This window comes from Poecile atricapillus, chromosome Z (assembly GCF_030490865.1).
Source record: "Poecile atricapillus isolate bPoeAtr1 chromosome Z, bPoeAtr1.hap1, whole genome shotgun sequence".
Lineage (NCBI taxonomy): Eukaryota > Metazoa > Chordata > Aves > Passeriformes > Paridae > Poecile > Poecile atricapillus.
In genome coordinates this window covers 136,849,205-136,867,695 of record NC_081289.1, presented here as the reverse complement: position 1 = coordinate 136,867,695, position 18,491 = coordinate 136,849,205, and the positions used below count along the sequence as shown (strand labels likewise).

General features: G+C 41.4%; 1 protein-coding gene across 1 annotated transcript in view; it reads left to right on the top strand.

Annotated features, from left to right (window-relative positions):
- UNC13B (unc-13 homolog B) overlaps nt 1–18,491 on the top strand; it is a 207,796-nt gene that overhangs the window by 165,437 nt on the left and 23,868 nt on the right. The window contains exons 26-32 of the mRNA XM_058864730.1: nt 1,230–1,356; nt 5,946–6,042; nt 6,853–6,996; nt 7,124–7,201; nt 7,734–7,811; nt 14,925–15,013; nt 18,108–18,260. Coding sequence (XP_058720713.1) covers nt 1,230–1,356; nt 5,946–6,042; nt 6,853–6,996; nt 7,124–7,201; nt 7,734–7,811; nt 14,925–15,013; nt 18,108–18,260 — 766 coding nt within the window. The remainder of the gene's footprint in view (nt 1–1,229; nt 1,357–5,945; nt 6,043–6,852; nt 6,997–7,123; nt 7,202–7,733; nt 7,812–14,924; nt 15,014–18,107; nt 18,261–18,491) is intronic.

Here is an 18,491-nt window from a genome sequence, read left to right as displayed (position 1 = left end):
AAGCCAAAATCATGTATGTTTTTGTGTAATATCTCACATTGTAGTCATGGAATAGCAGCTTGCTGTGATGCTACAGTGAACAAAGAAGCTTGGCACAATGTGTATTCGTGCTGTGAAGCTTGGCAGAAGAAAGAGGTGGATGCAGACAGGAGGCACCTGGGGAGCAGCAGTGCAGAATTGGTCACCTGATGATGCAGAGTCACAGTGCAGGCAAAAGCCAGCTGCTGAGTCCTTATGTAATGAAAAAGGAATTAATTTCAATCTATTCATGGAAGATTTTGAGGAAAAACTGCAGTAGAAGGATCTGCCTGTGTAAGCACATGAGGGGTGGCTTGGGAGAAAGCGTTTTGCTGCTTTTGGAAGAATTTAGCAAATATTTTAAATAAATAATTGTGGGCTGATCAGAGGTGGGAGTGAGTTGCTGAAAGATGTAGTGTGGATGTAGGCTGTGAAGGGCCTTGAGAGTGAAGACATGGACCATACATTTCTTCTGATGAAGGAGAGCAGTGATCTGTAAAGATGATACCTGCCGAAAGCTAGGTCTGATTGTGGCCAGTGCTTTAATGGTGTAGGTGTGTGGGAAGGGTTGTATTGTGGAGGTATGGGCATTATACATTTCCCAACATTATGCATTTCCCAACATTGCCTGGGTACAAAAACATAAGGAAGCCTGGCAGGAGGAAGAGGCTCAGCAGCAGACCCTGCTTTGTGGAAGAGAAATACTGATTTCTCCAAATGAGAGCAGGGAAGGCTGTATAGCTTGTTTGATCTAGCTTGAGTCACACTGTCAAACTCTTGGTGCTCTCTACTCTAGTCTCAAGGGGATGTAATGTAACATGTTGGTATTGCCTTCGTTTATATCCAAGATTGAACAGATTTGCTCGCCTTGATTTTTCCCCTGCAAAGATGGAGTCTCAACTGTGATAGGTTAAATGAAAAGGCCATGAGAGATTGCTCTGTTTTTATTGCTCTGACAACAAAAAAATGTTCAACAAATGGAAGTATTAATTAGAGCTACAGAAAAAATCTCCAGAGCCCCAGTAGTCCCAACATCCAAGAACTCCTGCCTGCTGCCAAAATCCTATGTTATGAAGACTTTGCAGCTCTATAGATGCTTCACCCTCAACACTGTTGCATTCTGCAGACATGCTTCATAAGTCCTTCCTGTGCCTGGTGTGGTGACAGTGGTGAATTCAGACCTAACTGCTTTTTTTCCCCCTTCCTTACAGAACACGAGAAACACAGACTGTGTAAAAGTGCAGACTATATGAATTTACACTTCAAAGTGAAGTGGCTGTACAACGAATATGTTCGTGATCTGCCTGCCTTCAAGGGAAAAGTGCCTGAATATCCAGCGTGAGTGTTTTATGTCTCCTGTAGTAAATCCCCACTATCTGCTTCCTTTTGTTACCTTGTTCATAGGGTGGCCAGTTGGTTCTCCTGTGGCTGCCTTCAAGATACATAATTTCTTACATCCCAATTTTCTGTGTTTATGTGCATGTTTGTCCCCTGTGGTGTTCTGTGCCACTGCCCCTCACCCAACTCAGTCCATTATTCTACAACACCTCCCAACATTTCCAAAGCTTAGCAATGGCATGGACAGACTTTAAGCTACTCCGTGCCTTCAGTGTGGGCAGTTCTTGAATAGAAGATAATAGAAGATATGCTTTATGCATATATACTGTATGTGGCTGTCATACATACACACACAGAACAGGATTTGTAATAAAGATAATGTTTTCCTTAGTAAGAAAGGAAGCCTTAGTAAGGGTGGCTTAATTGGAACCATCAGATAAGCTGTTGCTCTTGACCTCTAAGCAATTGTTTGCAACTTCTAACTTAAAAGGAGCAACAATAGATTTCAGACCTGGAGAAGGTGTATGAGACCAAAAGGTTGTCTGAGAAACCTGGAGATGAAACTGTAACTAGTCCCACACCTGCTTCATGCAACAGCAGCAGGTATTCTGGGTATTAGCAGTGTTCAAACTGGTTTTCAGAAACTTGCAGTAATGTTTGCTCCACAAACATTATCCTTTTATCCTGTGCTTCGCTGTTACTCCTCCACTGGGTTTTGGGAATTTAACATAGTTTTCACCCCCTCCAAATATTTCTTGCATCAAGTTTGAGCTTGTTAAAAGCTGCACACAGAGAATAAATTGTTCCTGCTTTACAAGAATAAAATGCTTTGCTTGTGCTTCCTTATGGCCTTCTGCTACTTCTTGTTTGTTCCTAGCTTTCCTTCTAAGTGAGGTTTACTCACCTCTTTCCGAACAATTTGTATCTGAACATAACACTTGGCCTTAAATACTGATGTTTCATCTAGACCTTGCCAAGCATTGCCTTGCAGGCAGCGCTCCTGCTTTCATGTGCTGTGTTGACAGCAACTTTTTTTTTTCTTTTTTTATTTTTTTTTTCTTACAATTCAGAGATTTTGCTGACTGGTGGTGCTCCCAGTAGGCCACTGGCTGGTCTGCAGACATTGTGCCTGGTCTCAGCATTGTGCCCCAAATCACTGTTCCCACCCTGTACATGACTGTTACGTGCTGTCTAAATGCAGCACTTTGCCCTTCTTGACAAACACATTTTTCCTGGACTGTGTTTCCAGTTTGGCACTTTGAATTCTCTTGCCATGCTGTTGTGCATGCAGTCCCTCAAGCCTGGTACTAGCTGCATACTAATCAGACTTCAGGCAATTGGGCATAATTGCTCGGTGTGAGCTGTGGGCCTGATTAAGAAATCAGGTCAGCAAGTGAGCAGGGTGCTGGAGTGACAGTCTCAGAAGCCCCATTCTCTTTGCTGTGCCTCTGAGTCAGGGCAGTCTCATGCAAGCCATCAGATATTCTTAATCTCTCTTTTTCTCCTGTGTAATCAGGATAATGATGCTCGGTTTTGTTCTGCAGTCTGTTCTGCTCTGCTGGCCTTTGCAATAGAGCTTCAGTGCTCATGTGTATTTGCAGCCACTGGCTTTGTTACTTCACCCTCATATTTCAGTACAATAGCCACATTGTCAGACACAGGTGATGTTTCTCTCAACTGTAACCTTCACCTATCACAAAATATCCCCCTGATATGAATTGTCCTTTGATTTGTTTCATTACAAGTATTTTTAACCTCAAAACTTCCTTAAACAAAGGAGTCTGCACATCACGTTGGCACATTGGTAAACTCCTTAGGTGAAACTAAATTGCTGCTGTCCAGAGAATGGTTGCCTGTCTGGCTACTTATCAGACAAAAGGCACAAATTCACTTTTCCAGTTTATAAACTCTGAGAAACCATGTTCCTGGTAGCCTTGAGATATGATAGGACAGAGTACAGGGTCCAGAGTGTTGAAGTTTTTAAACTCCCTTTATTTTCTGAAGCTCAGAAAATGCTATGTAACTAGGAATGAAACTTCAAAACTTCCTCTCTGCCATCTAAAAGCTGTGAAGCGTCAGTTCCTGCAAAAACCCAGCTTTTTAGGTCTGTAAATATGTTCTATGCTTTGTTTATATACTGATCTTGGCGTGCAGGTAGCATTTTGGCTGTACTGAAGCCTACCTCCTCTCTGGTGAGGGAAAATACTCTTTCTTCTGAGATCCTGTTGACTTATTCTGGCTCTCTTCATCAAACAGTATTTTTTCTTTCACTCATTGGAACCCTGCCTGTCTTCTTACCTTGGCTTTTGCCAAGGCACAGAGATTGTTCCTTAGATATCCACAGCAAATGAGCAAGGTGAATTCTCCTGCAGAGTGCAACCCTGATGGAGCCCGGCTCATGGCCAAGCTGAAATGGTAGCCTTTTGTGTTACCTCAGTGTTGTGCAGCCAGTGGAGGTAAACTTACATTTAGTCCTGAAGCACTGCTGCCTTTCCCAGCAGGCAGGACTGAAGTGTATTCTGTGCAAAGCTTGTTTGGAGAGTTTGGCTGTGCCATCTGAGCCAGGCTGTGCTGACCCCTGTGAGCACAGAATGTCTCTGAAGCAGCACCGTGAGCTGCAGCCTTGAGTGCTGGTGTGTGAGTCATTATAGTGTTTGCTTCCTGACCAATAATTGAAATAGATGAGGGAGAAGATATTTGCCATATAGCACTTTGAAGCTATTTCTGCATGAAATCAGATTATTTTTATTCATTTTTGTGCTGGACAATTTTACATACTGTTCTGGATATGTTGCCTTCATAGTCCTTGGAGTCCCCCTGACTTGCTCAGCAGCCGAAGACCTGATAGTAAAATACTGTAAGAGGTATTTGGCCTAAAATAGTTCTAGGTTTGTATTACAGCTCAAACCATAGTTTGGCCCTGAATGTACATGTGGAATCGAAGTATTTATAAATAATTTGCATCTCTCAGGTTTTTCTGTCAGACAAAGAACAAAATTGAGGCTGGCTTTGCAGATGTTCTTACAGAATTTTCTGATCTAAGTGGTTCATTCAACATTTATAGTAAACCTTGTAATGAAGGTAATGCTTTTTTTTATGAGAGGGGGAGCAAGTACACCACTCCCACCCACCCAACACTGCCATTTTCTCTGCCACCTTTGCTTAGACAATTTGGCAAGACAGTTAGGTATACCTAGGCACTTGATTTTGTGTAGCAACATATGGTATCCATAAAAATGGGCAGTGTTCTCAACAGCAAATGGCCGTTTCTTGTGAATGTGGTGCAATAACTAAGGATGAATGATAGTCAGGAAGTTGCTCTCCTCAGAGTGAAAACTGTGGTTTCTGGTATATAAAAGTAATCTTCCCTGCATGTTGACCTGTGACATGTGAAACAGTAAGCAGCTCACAGCCTGGGAACTGTGAAACAGGTGGAAGGTGTATAGTTGCTTCCTTGTAAACTGCCTGAGTTCCTTTCTAAGGCTTAAGCTGTTTAAAATACACTATTACAGTTTAAAAGAAAACGTTGAAGGCTTGAGAAACTTGCAGCAGACTTCAACATATGCTGACTTTTAGGAGCCTGAAGTGCCATTCAAAGGGAATTCTTCCAGAATATAGGAAGTCCATATGTCTGTGACAGTGTTCCACTGTTGCTGTCTGTAATAAATAGGGCTGCATAGACAGGTTGCTGTTGGCATTTTAACACTGTGTCAGTTACAATTTCCAATATTAGCATTGATGTGCTTTATATTTCAAAGTGTAGAGATTATTTAAGGCTATCTAGTATGCTCTGCCTGTGAATTTGCTCTTGATCTCCCTCTCATGTCTGGCACATGCTTTCATGTTCTTTGCAAACTCAGCCCACAATTAGCACAATCTCTATGAACACAGCTGCCTGTGCAGAGAAGGCTGTGCTCTGTAAAGCTCATATAATAATCTTTTGTATGAACTAAATTACACATGGACACTTCTTTCTCTTGTTTGTGAACGCTGTTTAGTAATATTTGAAATTAAGATTGGCTTCAGCTGTGCTGTGTTGGCACTTGCATGCAACAAACTCTAGAGAGACATTTAAATAAGGCTGTAAGTGCTGTGTTACTGCTTAAACACAGGCAACAAACACACACACACCCCCTTTTGTACTGTGTGTGTCCCTCAGAGCAGAGGACAGAGGGACCAGCTGTCAGATCCCATCACTGGAGCTGCTTCTCAGCTTGCCTATTTTCACATTGCCTATTTGCTGCACCCAAGTGAGCAGCAGGACAGGTGCCTGTGGGTGTGGAGGTCTTCCTTGTGTTCTCTGGCACGTGGATGGAAGGGGAAAAAATGACAGAGTGCTTTGAGGTGAAGCAAAGTTAAATGTGGCTCTCAAGGGGGAGGGCCTAGGGAGGGGGGTATCAAGAAGATAAAAGATAGGAAGGGGGACAAAACCAGCTGAGAACCAGCCCAAGTAATGGTACAGGCCTTGTTAGTTTGTGTAGGGGTGCAAGTATGTTTGCGACATCTGACATCAGACAGTTTTCACAAGGCTTGCTGGGGTTGGGGTACTCCTCTTCCTGCTGTAACTTGCTGTCTTTCCTCCCCTTCAGGTGGTTTGAGCAGTTTGTGATGCAATGGCTGGATGAAAATGAAGATGTTTCCTTAGATTTCCTGCATGGTGCTCTGGAGAGAGATAAAAAAGATGGGGTATGTAGGTCACTCTGAGTGCATGACTTGGTGCTACATCATTCAGTGCACAAAACCAAATAAAACACTATCAATTCAGCTGTCTTGCAAATGGAGAATGTGGTTCTTTTTGCTTGCTGAACAACTGGGAAACTCATTTATTTTAGTACTTTACAGGTCACGGAGAACTTTTTAACAGCAAGGTGCATATCATTCATTTTTGTCTGTTCTGCTGCTGTTAATCTGTCAGCCAGTGGCTTGGTGCTCTCTCAGCTCTCTCTGTTTGGGAGAAGTAATTGAAATTGAAAATTGAGGCACTTTGCATGTACTTAGTCATGCAGTGAGAATGTGACCTTAATCCACTGACAGACCAATCTTACTCTTAATTTGCTGAGTATTGCCAATGAAGAGAAGAGCTTTCCTGTTATTCAGTGAGTGTTGGCACTGTAGTCTGTGATACTCATGCAACATTCTGTTTAATAGCTAAATCTAAAAAAAAAAAAAAAATTAAAATAGCTCTTTACTCTCTCCTTCTTTCCTCATTAACTGACAGGCAAACCACGCATTGCATTAAGGATCTCAACATCATGGTACATTTCCCTGATGCTTGTCATGATCATAGTTAATGAAGGACAGTAAATTTATAATCCAAACAAAAAAGGTTCTTTATCTCCTCTAGGCCTTTTAAAAAATTTCTGACTAATTATGAGGAAGATGTAGGTTTTGTTAAAGTTACCCTGCCTTCAGTGCAATAGTTGATGGAAACTGAAACTGAAGCATGAGATCTCAAATATTTTCATTTGACAATGACTCTTTGTACTTCTTTTTTAGTTCCAGCAAACATCCGAGCACGCTCTGTTCTCTTGCTCAGTGGTGGATGTGTTCACCCAGCTCAACCAGAGCTTTGAAATCATTAAGAAGCTGGAGTGCCCAGACCCTGTTATTGTTGCCCACTACAATAGGAGGTTTGCTAAGGTAATACCCTCAGCATTTAGATGTTTATCTTTTCTTAATGGGGTATAAGACAGTATGTTGTTGGTTTTTTTTCTGCTTCCTGGACTTCTGCAAGACAAGTAACAGTGCTCACATCTTGTCTTCACAGACTATTGGGAAAGTGCTGATGCAGTATGCTGACATACTCTCCAAGAGCTTTGAGTCCTACTGTTCCAAGGAGAAACTGGTGAGTTATGCTGAGCTTTCCTTTTCCCCCAAAGAATCATGTAATAGTCCTGATGAAACCAGTCTCACATTGCACCTGACCACGGTGATATATTTTCAGTGTTGTTTTCATCATCATTTGGATGCTTTTGAAGTTTGAATTCTTGCTTGGACCTAAAATAAAAACAGGTCCTGAAGATGATACGCGGGGTTTGGAGGCTGTCAGGTCCCCTTGAAATTAGCTTCCACACTGCCTATGTTGTGTGATTTAAAAAAATAAAAGTGGGCTCAGGTTCTTCTGTAGATCTGGTACTTACAGAGGTCTGTTCATCTGGGTATTGTGCAGCAGGGAACTGAATATACTATTTCAAGCTGAGGAAAAACTGATCTGATTTTTTTCATATTTGAGTGCTGAAATCTGTGCATGCCCTACCTCTTATGTAACTCCTCGGACATGGTGATACTTGGGGAGGGGTGTTGAGGCACAGGCCTCCCACTGGTGACAGTGTGTTGGCATCCTGAGCAGTAACAGTCACCTGCTTTTGTCCATTCAGCCCTGCATCCTGATGAACAACATCCAACAACTGCGGGTGCAGCTGGAGAAGATGTTTGAAGCCATGGGTGGTAAAGAGGTAAATGAACTCAGAGCCTGAGTGTTGTGTTATTCCTCATTCCTCCTCATTGTTGCTGGGTTCATTTTGGTTGTTGGTGGGTTTGCATCATACTGGTTCTTGAAGACTGCAGCCATGAGGAGAGCCTTATGATACCTGGCACTGTAAGTGTGGGGAGACAGCCATGCCTGAAGGCTTCCCAGCTAAATCTGTCATCAAATGCAGGAGCAAATGTTTTGGAGCACAGAATAGCATAGAAAAGGAACGAAAAGATTGCTTATTCTGCTGACATGGGTGTGGCTGATGGAGGTCTCAGTATTGTGTTGACATTGAATCATTTTATATGGCATATAAATGTGAGACAGCACCTTTAGCATGAAATGTCCAATATCTAATACATTACAGACATGCAAGTGTCTTCTCATGTTTTGAAGGATGTTCACATATGTCCATTTGTTACAAGATGGTAATTTTTATAGAAATAATGTTTTACTCCCCCAGGGCACTGTTTTTGTTCTGATGTAATATATGTATCTTTTTTTTTTCTCTTTTTTTTCATTGCTTTTCAAGATTCAGGAAGATGAAGAAAAGCCTGCTGATGCTGATGTTAGGAAAAATTATTTTCAAGTGCATTTTCATTGGTTGTGTTGTGATAGAGTCTGTGCTATGACCTGTATAACAAGAGGAAAGTCAGCTTTGCTGATGGGCAGCTCAGTTTTTGCCTGTATTGCTTTTCTAAATCTTGCTTGTGTTCAGTGGCAGAATTCTGTGAAGTGTCAAAAATCTCAACAGATAGATTTGCCCTATGAGGCAAGGAAAACTGCTCTCATTCTTTCACATGTCACCTCAATAATCCTAATTTCTGAGTCGTGCATCAAGAACTAGCATTTTATGCTTCCTGCTGTAATAGCAGCAGTAGCTAAATAATCATTTTTTGGGAAAAAATGAAGCGCTGATGAAATATTTGTGAAGTGGCCTATAAAATTTTAATGCCTGTGCATTTAATTTCCTTTAAGGAATCAATTTGCTTCTGTTTTCTTTAGTGGTACCTATTAAATAGGGTTTCCCTATATTTAAAATTGAAAGTATCCCCTGATACTGTATTAAATAAATGAAGAAAAAAATTGTTTCTTGACGTTGTTGACTATTTTCCCTAGACTAGATCTCTTCTCTGCATTCTGCCCTTTAAAACCTTCCACAAGAGGTGGAAGTGAGGTAAAAAAGGGGTAATGAACCCACTATTGCTCCTGTACTGTGGAATCAAAAGACTGGAAGGGGAGAGGAACGCAGACAGCAAGGAGTAAAACAGGAAGAAATGGGGCAAACACACTAGGAAGCGGATTTTTGGAAATGATTTTTTTAAATTTTCTTTTCAAATGGTACTTATTGCACTTCATAGGGCTGCCACTGATCACCAGAAATAAATTGTGCTGTGTTAGGTGCCTGCATTATCTGCTGTCCCTGGGGGTTTCCTGCTTGGTGACTGTGTAGTACATTGCTTTTTGACTCGAAAACTCCCAGGTTCTATGTTTTGCTAGAGTAAACAAGGTCTTGTCCTAGTTTGAGTAGTCTTTTGGCTGCAGATTGAAACTGACAATTGCGTAACAATAGGTGAAACAGCAGTTTTGACAATAGAACTTACTGGAAATGCATCTGTGGGTTCTGTCCTCCTTCAGGAAGGACAGTTCTTACTTTCTGTGGCACATTTGTTCTATGGTCATCTGTACATGACACAGTACCTTGCGCAAAAGTAAGCATTATCCTAACTAGTCTATCCAAAAATAACTTCCTTGGGAGAGTAAGAAACTAGCATAGTGGTATGCCCTGGTCTTGAACTGTTCAGCTTCTTGTGTTCTCAAAGGCATTCTTGAGAGCCAGGTACCAAATATTCCATAGTTCTGTGGCAGGTATGTTACTTGTGTTGTGTGTGCAGCCAGACCTTGGAGACTGGTTTCAGTTACTGTGTGCTTGTGGCTTTATCTGCTTCTGATTCCCAGATCCATCTCGGTATGCAGCTGTAGCTGTAGCACTGCACAGCTCTGGAAAGCTCTGAAATACTGTTGCTACATGGTGTTCTTTGCCAGTAGATTCAGGGCACCCCTCTAGGGAAATTCAGATCACTTACTCCCTTTTGCAGAGAGGGCAATTAAGGGACAGGGCTCACCTGTGGTCATCCTGCAGTATAGTGGCATAGTATGGAACAGGAGTGCTTGCCCAATATTATATATTGAGATTGGGTTCCTGCATATAGTGCCTTCCTTTACTCTCTCATGCAGCCACTGCCCTCAATGAGTTATGGTACCTTTTCCCCTTACTTTTCTTATTCTTTTCTGAACTATAGTACTCCAAATAGGGCAAAAGTTGCCCAGAATCTCTGGGTTTAATGTGTCAACATCATGTGGTCTGTGAACATTTCTAGTCAGAAACAGACTAGAGAGCTTTAGGGAGCTGTTTGGAGGGATTCCCTTGGGTCAAGGCAAATATATATATATATATTACACACAAATATGTAAATACACATGCATACACAGAGAAAAGTACCTTAAATAAATTGTAGGAATTATAATTAATACTTTTATTTCCCTTCTGAATTGTATTGATCTCATGGGATCAAAACAACTTCATCATGACTCAGGAGCATTATCAGGCATCCCTAAAGCATGTTTTGGAGAGGCAGTGTTTATGAAGTGGGAGATAGCATTAAAAGTGTAATGAATAGTAAAACTGGGAGGTTAGTCCTGGATAAAAACTGCATGCATTAATACTTTTTGAAACCTTTGATTCCTCTGAATCATCTCCAATACACCAGCAGAGTAGAGATTATAATTTAGCTCTCTGCTGGAATGGGCTACACACAGTCAGTTCTAGTGTTTAGACTACTGCCTAAACCTTTATTTAATTATTCATGCTTTTCCTAATAAAACCTAATGTGACTTGCATTTTCTACCACTTCTGTGGTTTTCCAGCAGACTTCAGCCTGCAGTCCATTATTTTGCTTAGGTTTTCTTGAGTACAGAACTCATGGCAGTGAAATTAAAAGGTGCTGTACTGCATTGCACACTGCTGGAGTCTAGATGTAGTGTGAAAGACTGGTTTAAAACATTTCTACACCTTTTTACCCCAAGGGAAGCATGTGAGGTGTGTATCAGAGACAAGCACTGCCTAGGGAACCCAAGGAGTTAGCTGCTGAGTAGCAGCATATTGTCATCATACAATTTTCATGCCTTTGGTTTCAAGCTAATCTTCACAATTAAAGCTTCAGGAAACTCTCTCTTAATGCTTAGCCAGGGTTAGCCCACATTTTAAATCCTATGTTAACCATCTGAATAACAAATTGCAGGACAGCTTAGAAACAGCCAAGGCTTAAATAGGAATATTCTCGAAGGATTTGTGGTATCTAGTGTTTGCTCCTCTTTAGCATCCCACATGCCATAGCTAAGGCTGTCCTAATATTTGAGAAGTTGGCAGCTATTGTTTGAATTCGGTGCTCCATGTTTCTTACTCTTGAATCCTATAGGAAAGTGGGCAGATGCCTGAAAATTCAGTGCACATCCCTAAAGGAGGTTTGGATCTGCTGAGCTCCCACAGGCTGGTGGAGGGAGGCAGATCAAAAATCAGTAGCTTCAAACTGGAACCATAACTTGCTAAATCTAAAATATGTTAGCAGGGCATAATTCTTAGCTGCTAATATGCCAGAACAGACCTGATGATTTCACTCTGCCTTTTATAGATGGGAATTGATTAACATCTTCAGCTTTCTAGAAGGCAAGAGTCATGTCTCTCCACCTACACCACCTACAGAGAAGCCTTCCAGTTCTGGCCACTCACGCTTCACGAGTGTGTGTAGAAACCAAAGAAGAACTAATTATGTCTCATGGAAAACTTGGAATCCCATCACTGCAAATTGTTAGGCTCAGGGGTTTTGTTTCATGCATGAGGAAAGGAGGAGAAGATGATCCTAAATTCAAGTTGATAGCTCTTCAGTATAAATGCCACCATTCAGAGTAGCAGAGGACTTGAGGTTCCAGCCCTAAATGGGTTCAGATGAGACTTTGAGGCACAGATTCTCTCAGAAGCCAAGTCTCAAATATTTTCAGAAAATTAACAGAGACTTGAGTTCTTCCCTGAAATTTAAATACAGGATTAGCTTTTCCATCTTTGTACCTCAGTTTTCAGCATCACACTTCTAGCCTCATACCCAAAACTGTGGCTGTGCCAGCCATTATTTCCACTGGAATTGAAACATTTGCTCAGAGATCTGAAGCCACCTCATTGTGGGTACTGTCCCATGTTTTGCACAGAGAACTTTTCATTCTTCCTCTGAATTATCTCTCATACACCCACAGAATGGAGATCATAAGCCGGCTGAGCGAAATGGTGTGGATGTGACATGTGGCAGTGACCCAGCTGCCTAATCCTGTTTTCTGCTGTACCAGCCAGATTTATCATGCAGTCCAAGTAGCATTTCTTGCTATCAGTGATAGCTGATATGCTTAAAATTCATTGACTGAGCAGCAACAGCAACACCATTGTGGGTTCATTTGAGCACTCTTATCAGTGCTTCACCACACTGGCCAAGTTTGCAGTTTATACCATATGCTGCAGTAGTCTGTAACTGATAGATTAATGTGTAGGAAACAGCAGTACACACCTACCAGCACCTTCCTAATGAACTTATATCACACTCAGATAATTCCCCAAACTTCGTTTTGGAGCCAAAGCAGGCCAGTGCCTAATCACTAACCATCAATAATGCGTTATGTGGAGTCCTTGTTCCCTAGTAGCAGTTCTCAGAAAACAACAGCTTTTCTAGCATGACAGGGGACTTTGTGGATGCTGAACCAGAATGCTTACTACCAGGGTTTGGCTTCCTGAGGATGAGGCTGGGCACCTCAAAGTCAAATCTGGGCAGCTGTCTTGCCAGTTGTACCCAGAGAGCTGTGAGCTGATGTTCTGGAGGAGTGAGAGTTCCTTACCACAGATCATGGAGCTCGTCCCCTTGGCAAAGCATTGTGTCAGCTGTCTCTTCTTGCAATACTGGGACAACAGCGCATCTGCTATGAGGACAATCAGTTTGCAGTAAGGGAAAGCTTAAAGGTAGCCAGTGAGCCCTCCAGGCCACCTCACAGTAAAATGAATCATTGATTGCCTGTTTATGAACCAGGGCAACAAGTTTTTGATCCTGACCTCAGGCATCCTCTAGGCTGTGCATCTGATAAATTATAAAGTAGAAGTAAATAGTGAAGAATAATTGTCTTGTACCAAATTCTTCTGGGTGGGTTTTTTTGTTTTTTTCTTTTTTTCTTTTTTGTTTATTTGGGGGGGTGTTTTTTGCTTGTTTTTTATTTTTATTGTTTTTGGGGGTTTTGTTGTTTTGGTTTGTTTTTTTGTTTTGGTTTGGTTTTTTTCCCTGACTGAAAAAGCAGTTAGTTGAAATGTTTTGATGAATCATGAACTGGTCCTACCTCAAACCTGGCAGAAATGGCTGAAATCAGGGGGCAATTCAGTGCCATTAATACTAGAGAGCAAATCAGGCAGCTTGTGACTCATTGTGCCTTTACGCAGTAGGAGGGAAGGATTAATGTAGGGGCAAGAGAAACCATCACTACCAAATGCTGTTTTTATTTTGTTACCTACGAGCTTGGCTAGAATGAATGCTGATTGGCATGACATTAGCTTCCTTCTGCCGTCACAGAGCACAAGTGTTACAAAGATAATAGGAAAAGAAATTTACTTTAATAAGAGAAAAATAATCTGAGGCAGCAATGCCTAAAGTTACAAGGCCTAAGTAATCATCATTTGCTTGGTTGTTGGTTCTTACTTTAATTACTTTTAAAATTCTGATCCAGAAGTTTCATTAGCACAGGTTCAAATGCGTAATAGAGTCAATTTTCCATGCCAGCTTACAACAGGAAAATGAGTGGATCAGATTCCAAATCCCCTAAGGCTTGGCTTTCTCTCACAGATGCTGAAGCAATATGAAAAGGGCTTCAGCACTGATTTTAGAGGTTGGAACTCCTGTTGTGTTCAAATCCTGTATAGATGGATATACCATAAAAAATCTAAACTGATTTTTAACCACAGTACTGGTACATGGTTCATTACATTCCTAAAGAGATGCTCTGCCTTAGAGGAAGCTTTTTGTTTTACAAACATCTTGCTTGCCTGCATATACAGGCAAATCTGTTTTACAAGTTACTTTTTATGAGCAAATGATCCCAAAGCATTCATCCTGTGTTGCTATGTGTACACACAGCTATGTTGCTCAGAAGTGGCTCTTTTGAAGCTGGGAGGGTGATGGCAGCTGGAATACAAGACACTGTAAATCATGTGCAATTTAAAAACAGGTGGCTTTAGGCTGATAAGAGTGGAGGAAAAATACTTCCGTAGAAAACTTTCCAAGGTGTCAGCAGCATTCATGTAGTGCTTGGGGAACTTGGCTTTTGTTTTCCTCTGAACACTTGTATACAAAAAGCTGTCTGGTTGCATGTGAGAGCAGAGCTAAGTTTGCTCGATACCAGTAGCTGAGATTTTATTTTCCACAAATGATCAACAAGAGTGCACAACAGCTCCTGCCATGATACTGTGGCCAGATTTCCAAAACAACTCAGGTCCAACGTTCTGAGAGCAGTGACTGAGTCAATCTTCAGTTGAAATACTTGACAGCAGAGTGGAAGGTGAAATAGCTTCTTTCAAGATCGTGCATGGAGAAATGCACAAGTAGTAACAGCCAGTCTGAAAAGCCCTGTGTCCTTCTAGACTCAGAGGGGTGAAATGACCTGAGACCTCAGGGTAAAGCACAGTACTTGATGGATTCTCAGTTTAGATACACTCTTGGCCACAGGGAGTTCATGTTCCCTTTCTTCCTCAACTTTACAAACATCAGGAAGGATATTGAAGGGTATAGGAGCCTGGGGAAATTACTTGCTGCTCTTTAGGCAAATACCTGCTGATGACTTCACAGCTTCTGTAGCAGCAGCAGCAGGCAGTGGAGGAGAGCATCCTACCTGGCAGAGTCCAGTGGGGATAGTTCGCCTGCTTATTAAGTGTAGCCTCAACAGTGAAGAGAAGCACTGCAAAGGACAGTGGATTTCCCTCTGGGTTCAAACTAAATGCTCTTTTTTTCATCCACAGTTGGATGCAGAAGCAAGTGACCATCTCAAAGAGCTCCAGGTGAAGCTGAACAATGTTTTGGATGAGCTCAGTGCAGTGTTTGGTAACAGGTCAGTACTAAAAGGTTCTTGTCCTTGAAGCATTTCTTCCTTTTGTCTAATCTCATTTAGTCAGGTTTGAAAGAAAAGAAACTCTGGTGAACTGCATTACATTTTTCTTTTTGTTCTAAATTTGTGGCCTTTCAAATACAAAGATCATCTAAAGAAGTGAGAAAAATTTTTTAAGTCTTTCTCTTCTGTACTTCTCTGCTTGGAAATGTAACATGGAGATCTCTCAACTGTGAAATGTATTTGAATTACACGGAGTGATTTATTTTTTTTCAGTAAGTAGTGCTTGTCAGTAACAGAATTGCATGCTCCTTTACTGCCCAAAAAGCAGTTTCCAGCTTAGCGTTTATGAAGCAACATTCTTGTTTAAACATTCTCCTCTAAATGTATGAAACAGCTGACTGATTTCTGATTGTTAAATGAATACTGGAATAAGAAGGAAACAGGTTTAGAATTTGAGATTGACTTGTTCTAAAGCTGCTGCTAATGCTATCTAGTGTTTCAAGGAGCTCTTTTAAGTATTGCCACAGTAATTGATGGCAATTAGGTTTTATTGCAAATTATGTTATCGTCTACCTGAGGATAAAAATGTGCTCAACTTTGTAAGACTTTTGTAGTGAACTATCGAGCCTGTCAATTAAGTGAAATCTAAAAATACAAAACTCCTGACTGATCTTTGAAAACAACCACTTCTCATTACAAACTCTATTAATTTCATGTTGTGCTTTATAACAGGATTAATGCAGGCATGAGTTGTAGTGTAGCTTGAACATGGGCAAGGCAGAGAAAATTGTTCCAACTCGGCCTCCCAGGGCTAACAGGTTTGCAATTCTTATGGCCAAAAAATCATAGTGGGACTTGTCAAAGACTGTTTGGATTTCAGCACATAAAGCTAAGCAGGGAGATAAGTGAGCGGTTCCCATGGCCAGTAATGGATGCTACAGCAAGAAATGGAAAGACTCAAACTGTAACTGAATGGAATCAATAAAGTTCATAATTAGAGAGTGACTGAGAAGTAATGATTAGGGAGGTGATTTTTTTTTTTTACCTGAATATTGTTTCCGTGGTGTCATTGCTACAAAATAATTAGGGGACAATCTTGACATATGATAATATGATTTAAAAATATTATCCAGTATCAGCATACATACTGGGGGGTGTTTTAGAGAGATGAGTCAGCCAGAGATCCAGACATTCAGATGGCTCAGGTGCTTCATTTATTCCTTAACAGTCTTAGGGAGTGAAAAGCAGAGCTGCAGTGTACTATATAAGCATGATCCCCTAAAGGATACAAACTTAGAAGATAAGGCAGATATCCACAATATTCTGTGCAGTAAACAGTTACTTTTTCACCTCTGTGCACACCTGACACTGCAGATCTAACTCTTCTTCATCTGTGTGAAATTAATAGTATCTGATGAGAAGGCAGCACATGTCCAGAGAGCCTCACTACCCTTGTGCTGAGAGAGGATTTTTTCTGGACACAGAAGCATTTTCTACTTTGAGAGAAGATAAGTCTTGGAAGGGTTTATCCTTCATGCAAGGCTAGCTGCTGTTTTGTTCTTGGAGGCTGTAGGAGTGAAGGAAGGAATTCCTGGAGGAATTAGGGAGCAGCAGGCCCTGTCTGACAGCATAGGTGAAGGTTTTTTTTAGCTTGCTGCTGCCAAGGGCTCCTGTTAAGCTGTACATCTACACAAGCTTCACTTTCAGGTGAACTTGTTGCCACAGTAACTGATATATCATTTTTCATAAAATTGGCAACCATTTTGAGTTATATTACTTTTTATCTGTGAAGGCATTGTTATTTTCCATCCTTAACCTGGGGGTTTTAAAGCATCTTGAAGCAAGTTCCTGCAATTGATGAAGTGATGGGAGAGCTGTAGGGTGGGACTGGCCTGTGACAGAACAGAGATTGTTGATGGCACAGAAATTTTTTTAAGCTCTTTTATTTGATGTGGCTTAGGTCTCTGGTTAAGCTGACATTGCAGCCACAACTGAGTGGTGCAGGACTATTTCTGTTAGAAATAGGGCAGGTGGGAGACATTTCTGGAATCTGTCCAGGAAGAGGCAGCCTAGAATTGAGCAAGAAGGACCATGAGGCTAGAGGTGGAAGAGCAGGAAAGGTGACCAGGTGGAAAAGGAAGGTGAGAGCTATGGAACACTCGCACCCAACCCACAGGTGTCCCAGTGGCTCGCACACAGAAGTTCAGGTCATTTATGTAGTTGTAAAGCTGGCTTCAAAACTTTTGTACCACCTCTTAAATCTTTACCCTAGCTCCTAACAGTGACTTCTCCTTCTGGTTTCAAATTTCTATGCCATTAATGGATAGTTAAATGTCATTTGTAGTGCCTGTTGTTAGTAACTGTTCTTTTAAATGTCAAAGCATTTTCCTTTATTTGCTGAATTGATTAGTTGTCAACTCTGCTGATCTGTTCATAATTTTTAATCACTGCATTATTTAATTTTGAATTTCCTCCTAGCAGGAAGAGGTGGAAAAGTAATTGTGCTTTAATGCCTTGTGTGTCACTTCGTTACAGGGAGACTGCACTTTGCACAGCTGAGCCCCACATCCCAGTTTGACACTTGCCATGAACTGTATGGCGGTGGACTGGTTTAAGCTGGTGTCTGCCTTCAGGCTGTCTCTGTTATTTTAAAGACTTAAGCTATGATGGGGCATTACTGGATTTCTGCTGATGGACTCCTGGGTGCTCAGAGCGGGGCATGCATTGTGTCATTGCTCCGTGTGATATCCCGGTCTCTGTGGTGGAGAAAGTAAAGGTTTCACCAGGGTGCTTTGAGCTAAGAATAACAGTATTTCTTGAAGTCAGGAAAGGATAATTTCTGGCTGCAATATGAATGAACAAACTCCTCTCAAATATGCTGGTGTTTCGTGTTCAGAGGTGGTCAGCTGTTTGTGGATGGTGGGCATAAGGAACTGGAGAGTATCCCCCTTAGTAACAAATACAGTAAGGAAAACAGCAGCAAGTCTCAGGAATGAAAAGTGAAACTGATGGAACTTGAAATTTTTTATGTTGTATTTCTGCTATTTCAGTACTGATAGTACTGTTTTTACTTCTCTCCTTCCTATCTGTGCAGCTTTCAGACTCGGATTGATGAATGTGTCAAGCAAATGTCTGATATCCTCTGTCAAGTGAAAGGGACAGCAAATTCTGCTGCTAATGCCAGAAACACAGTTGCACAAGATGCAGATAATGTCCTGCGGCCACTGATGGACTTCCTGGATGGAAAGTAAGGGAGTGTTCAGATACATGTTACACATACAGTTCATTGGATTGAAGCAAGAATGACGCAGAGGGGAAAATAGCTCCATGTTCTTGGATTGTTACTGAGATTTCCAGTCTCCAAATTTTCAAGAAGAATTAATAGTTTTTCTTCCAATATCTGCCTCTCACAAGCCATGGATGGGCTCTTCAGCCTTCATTCAGTGCCAAAGCACACTCTCAGTTCTTCCTGCCTCTG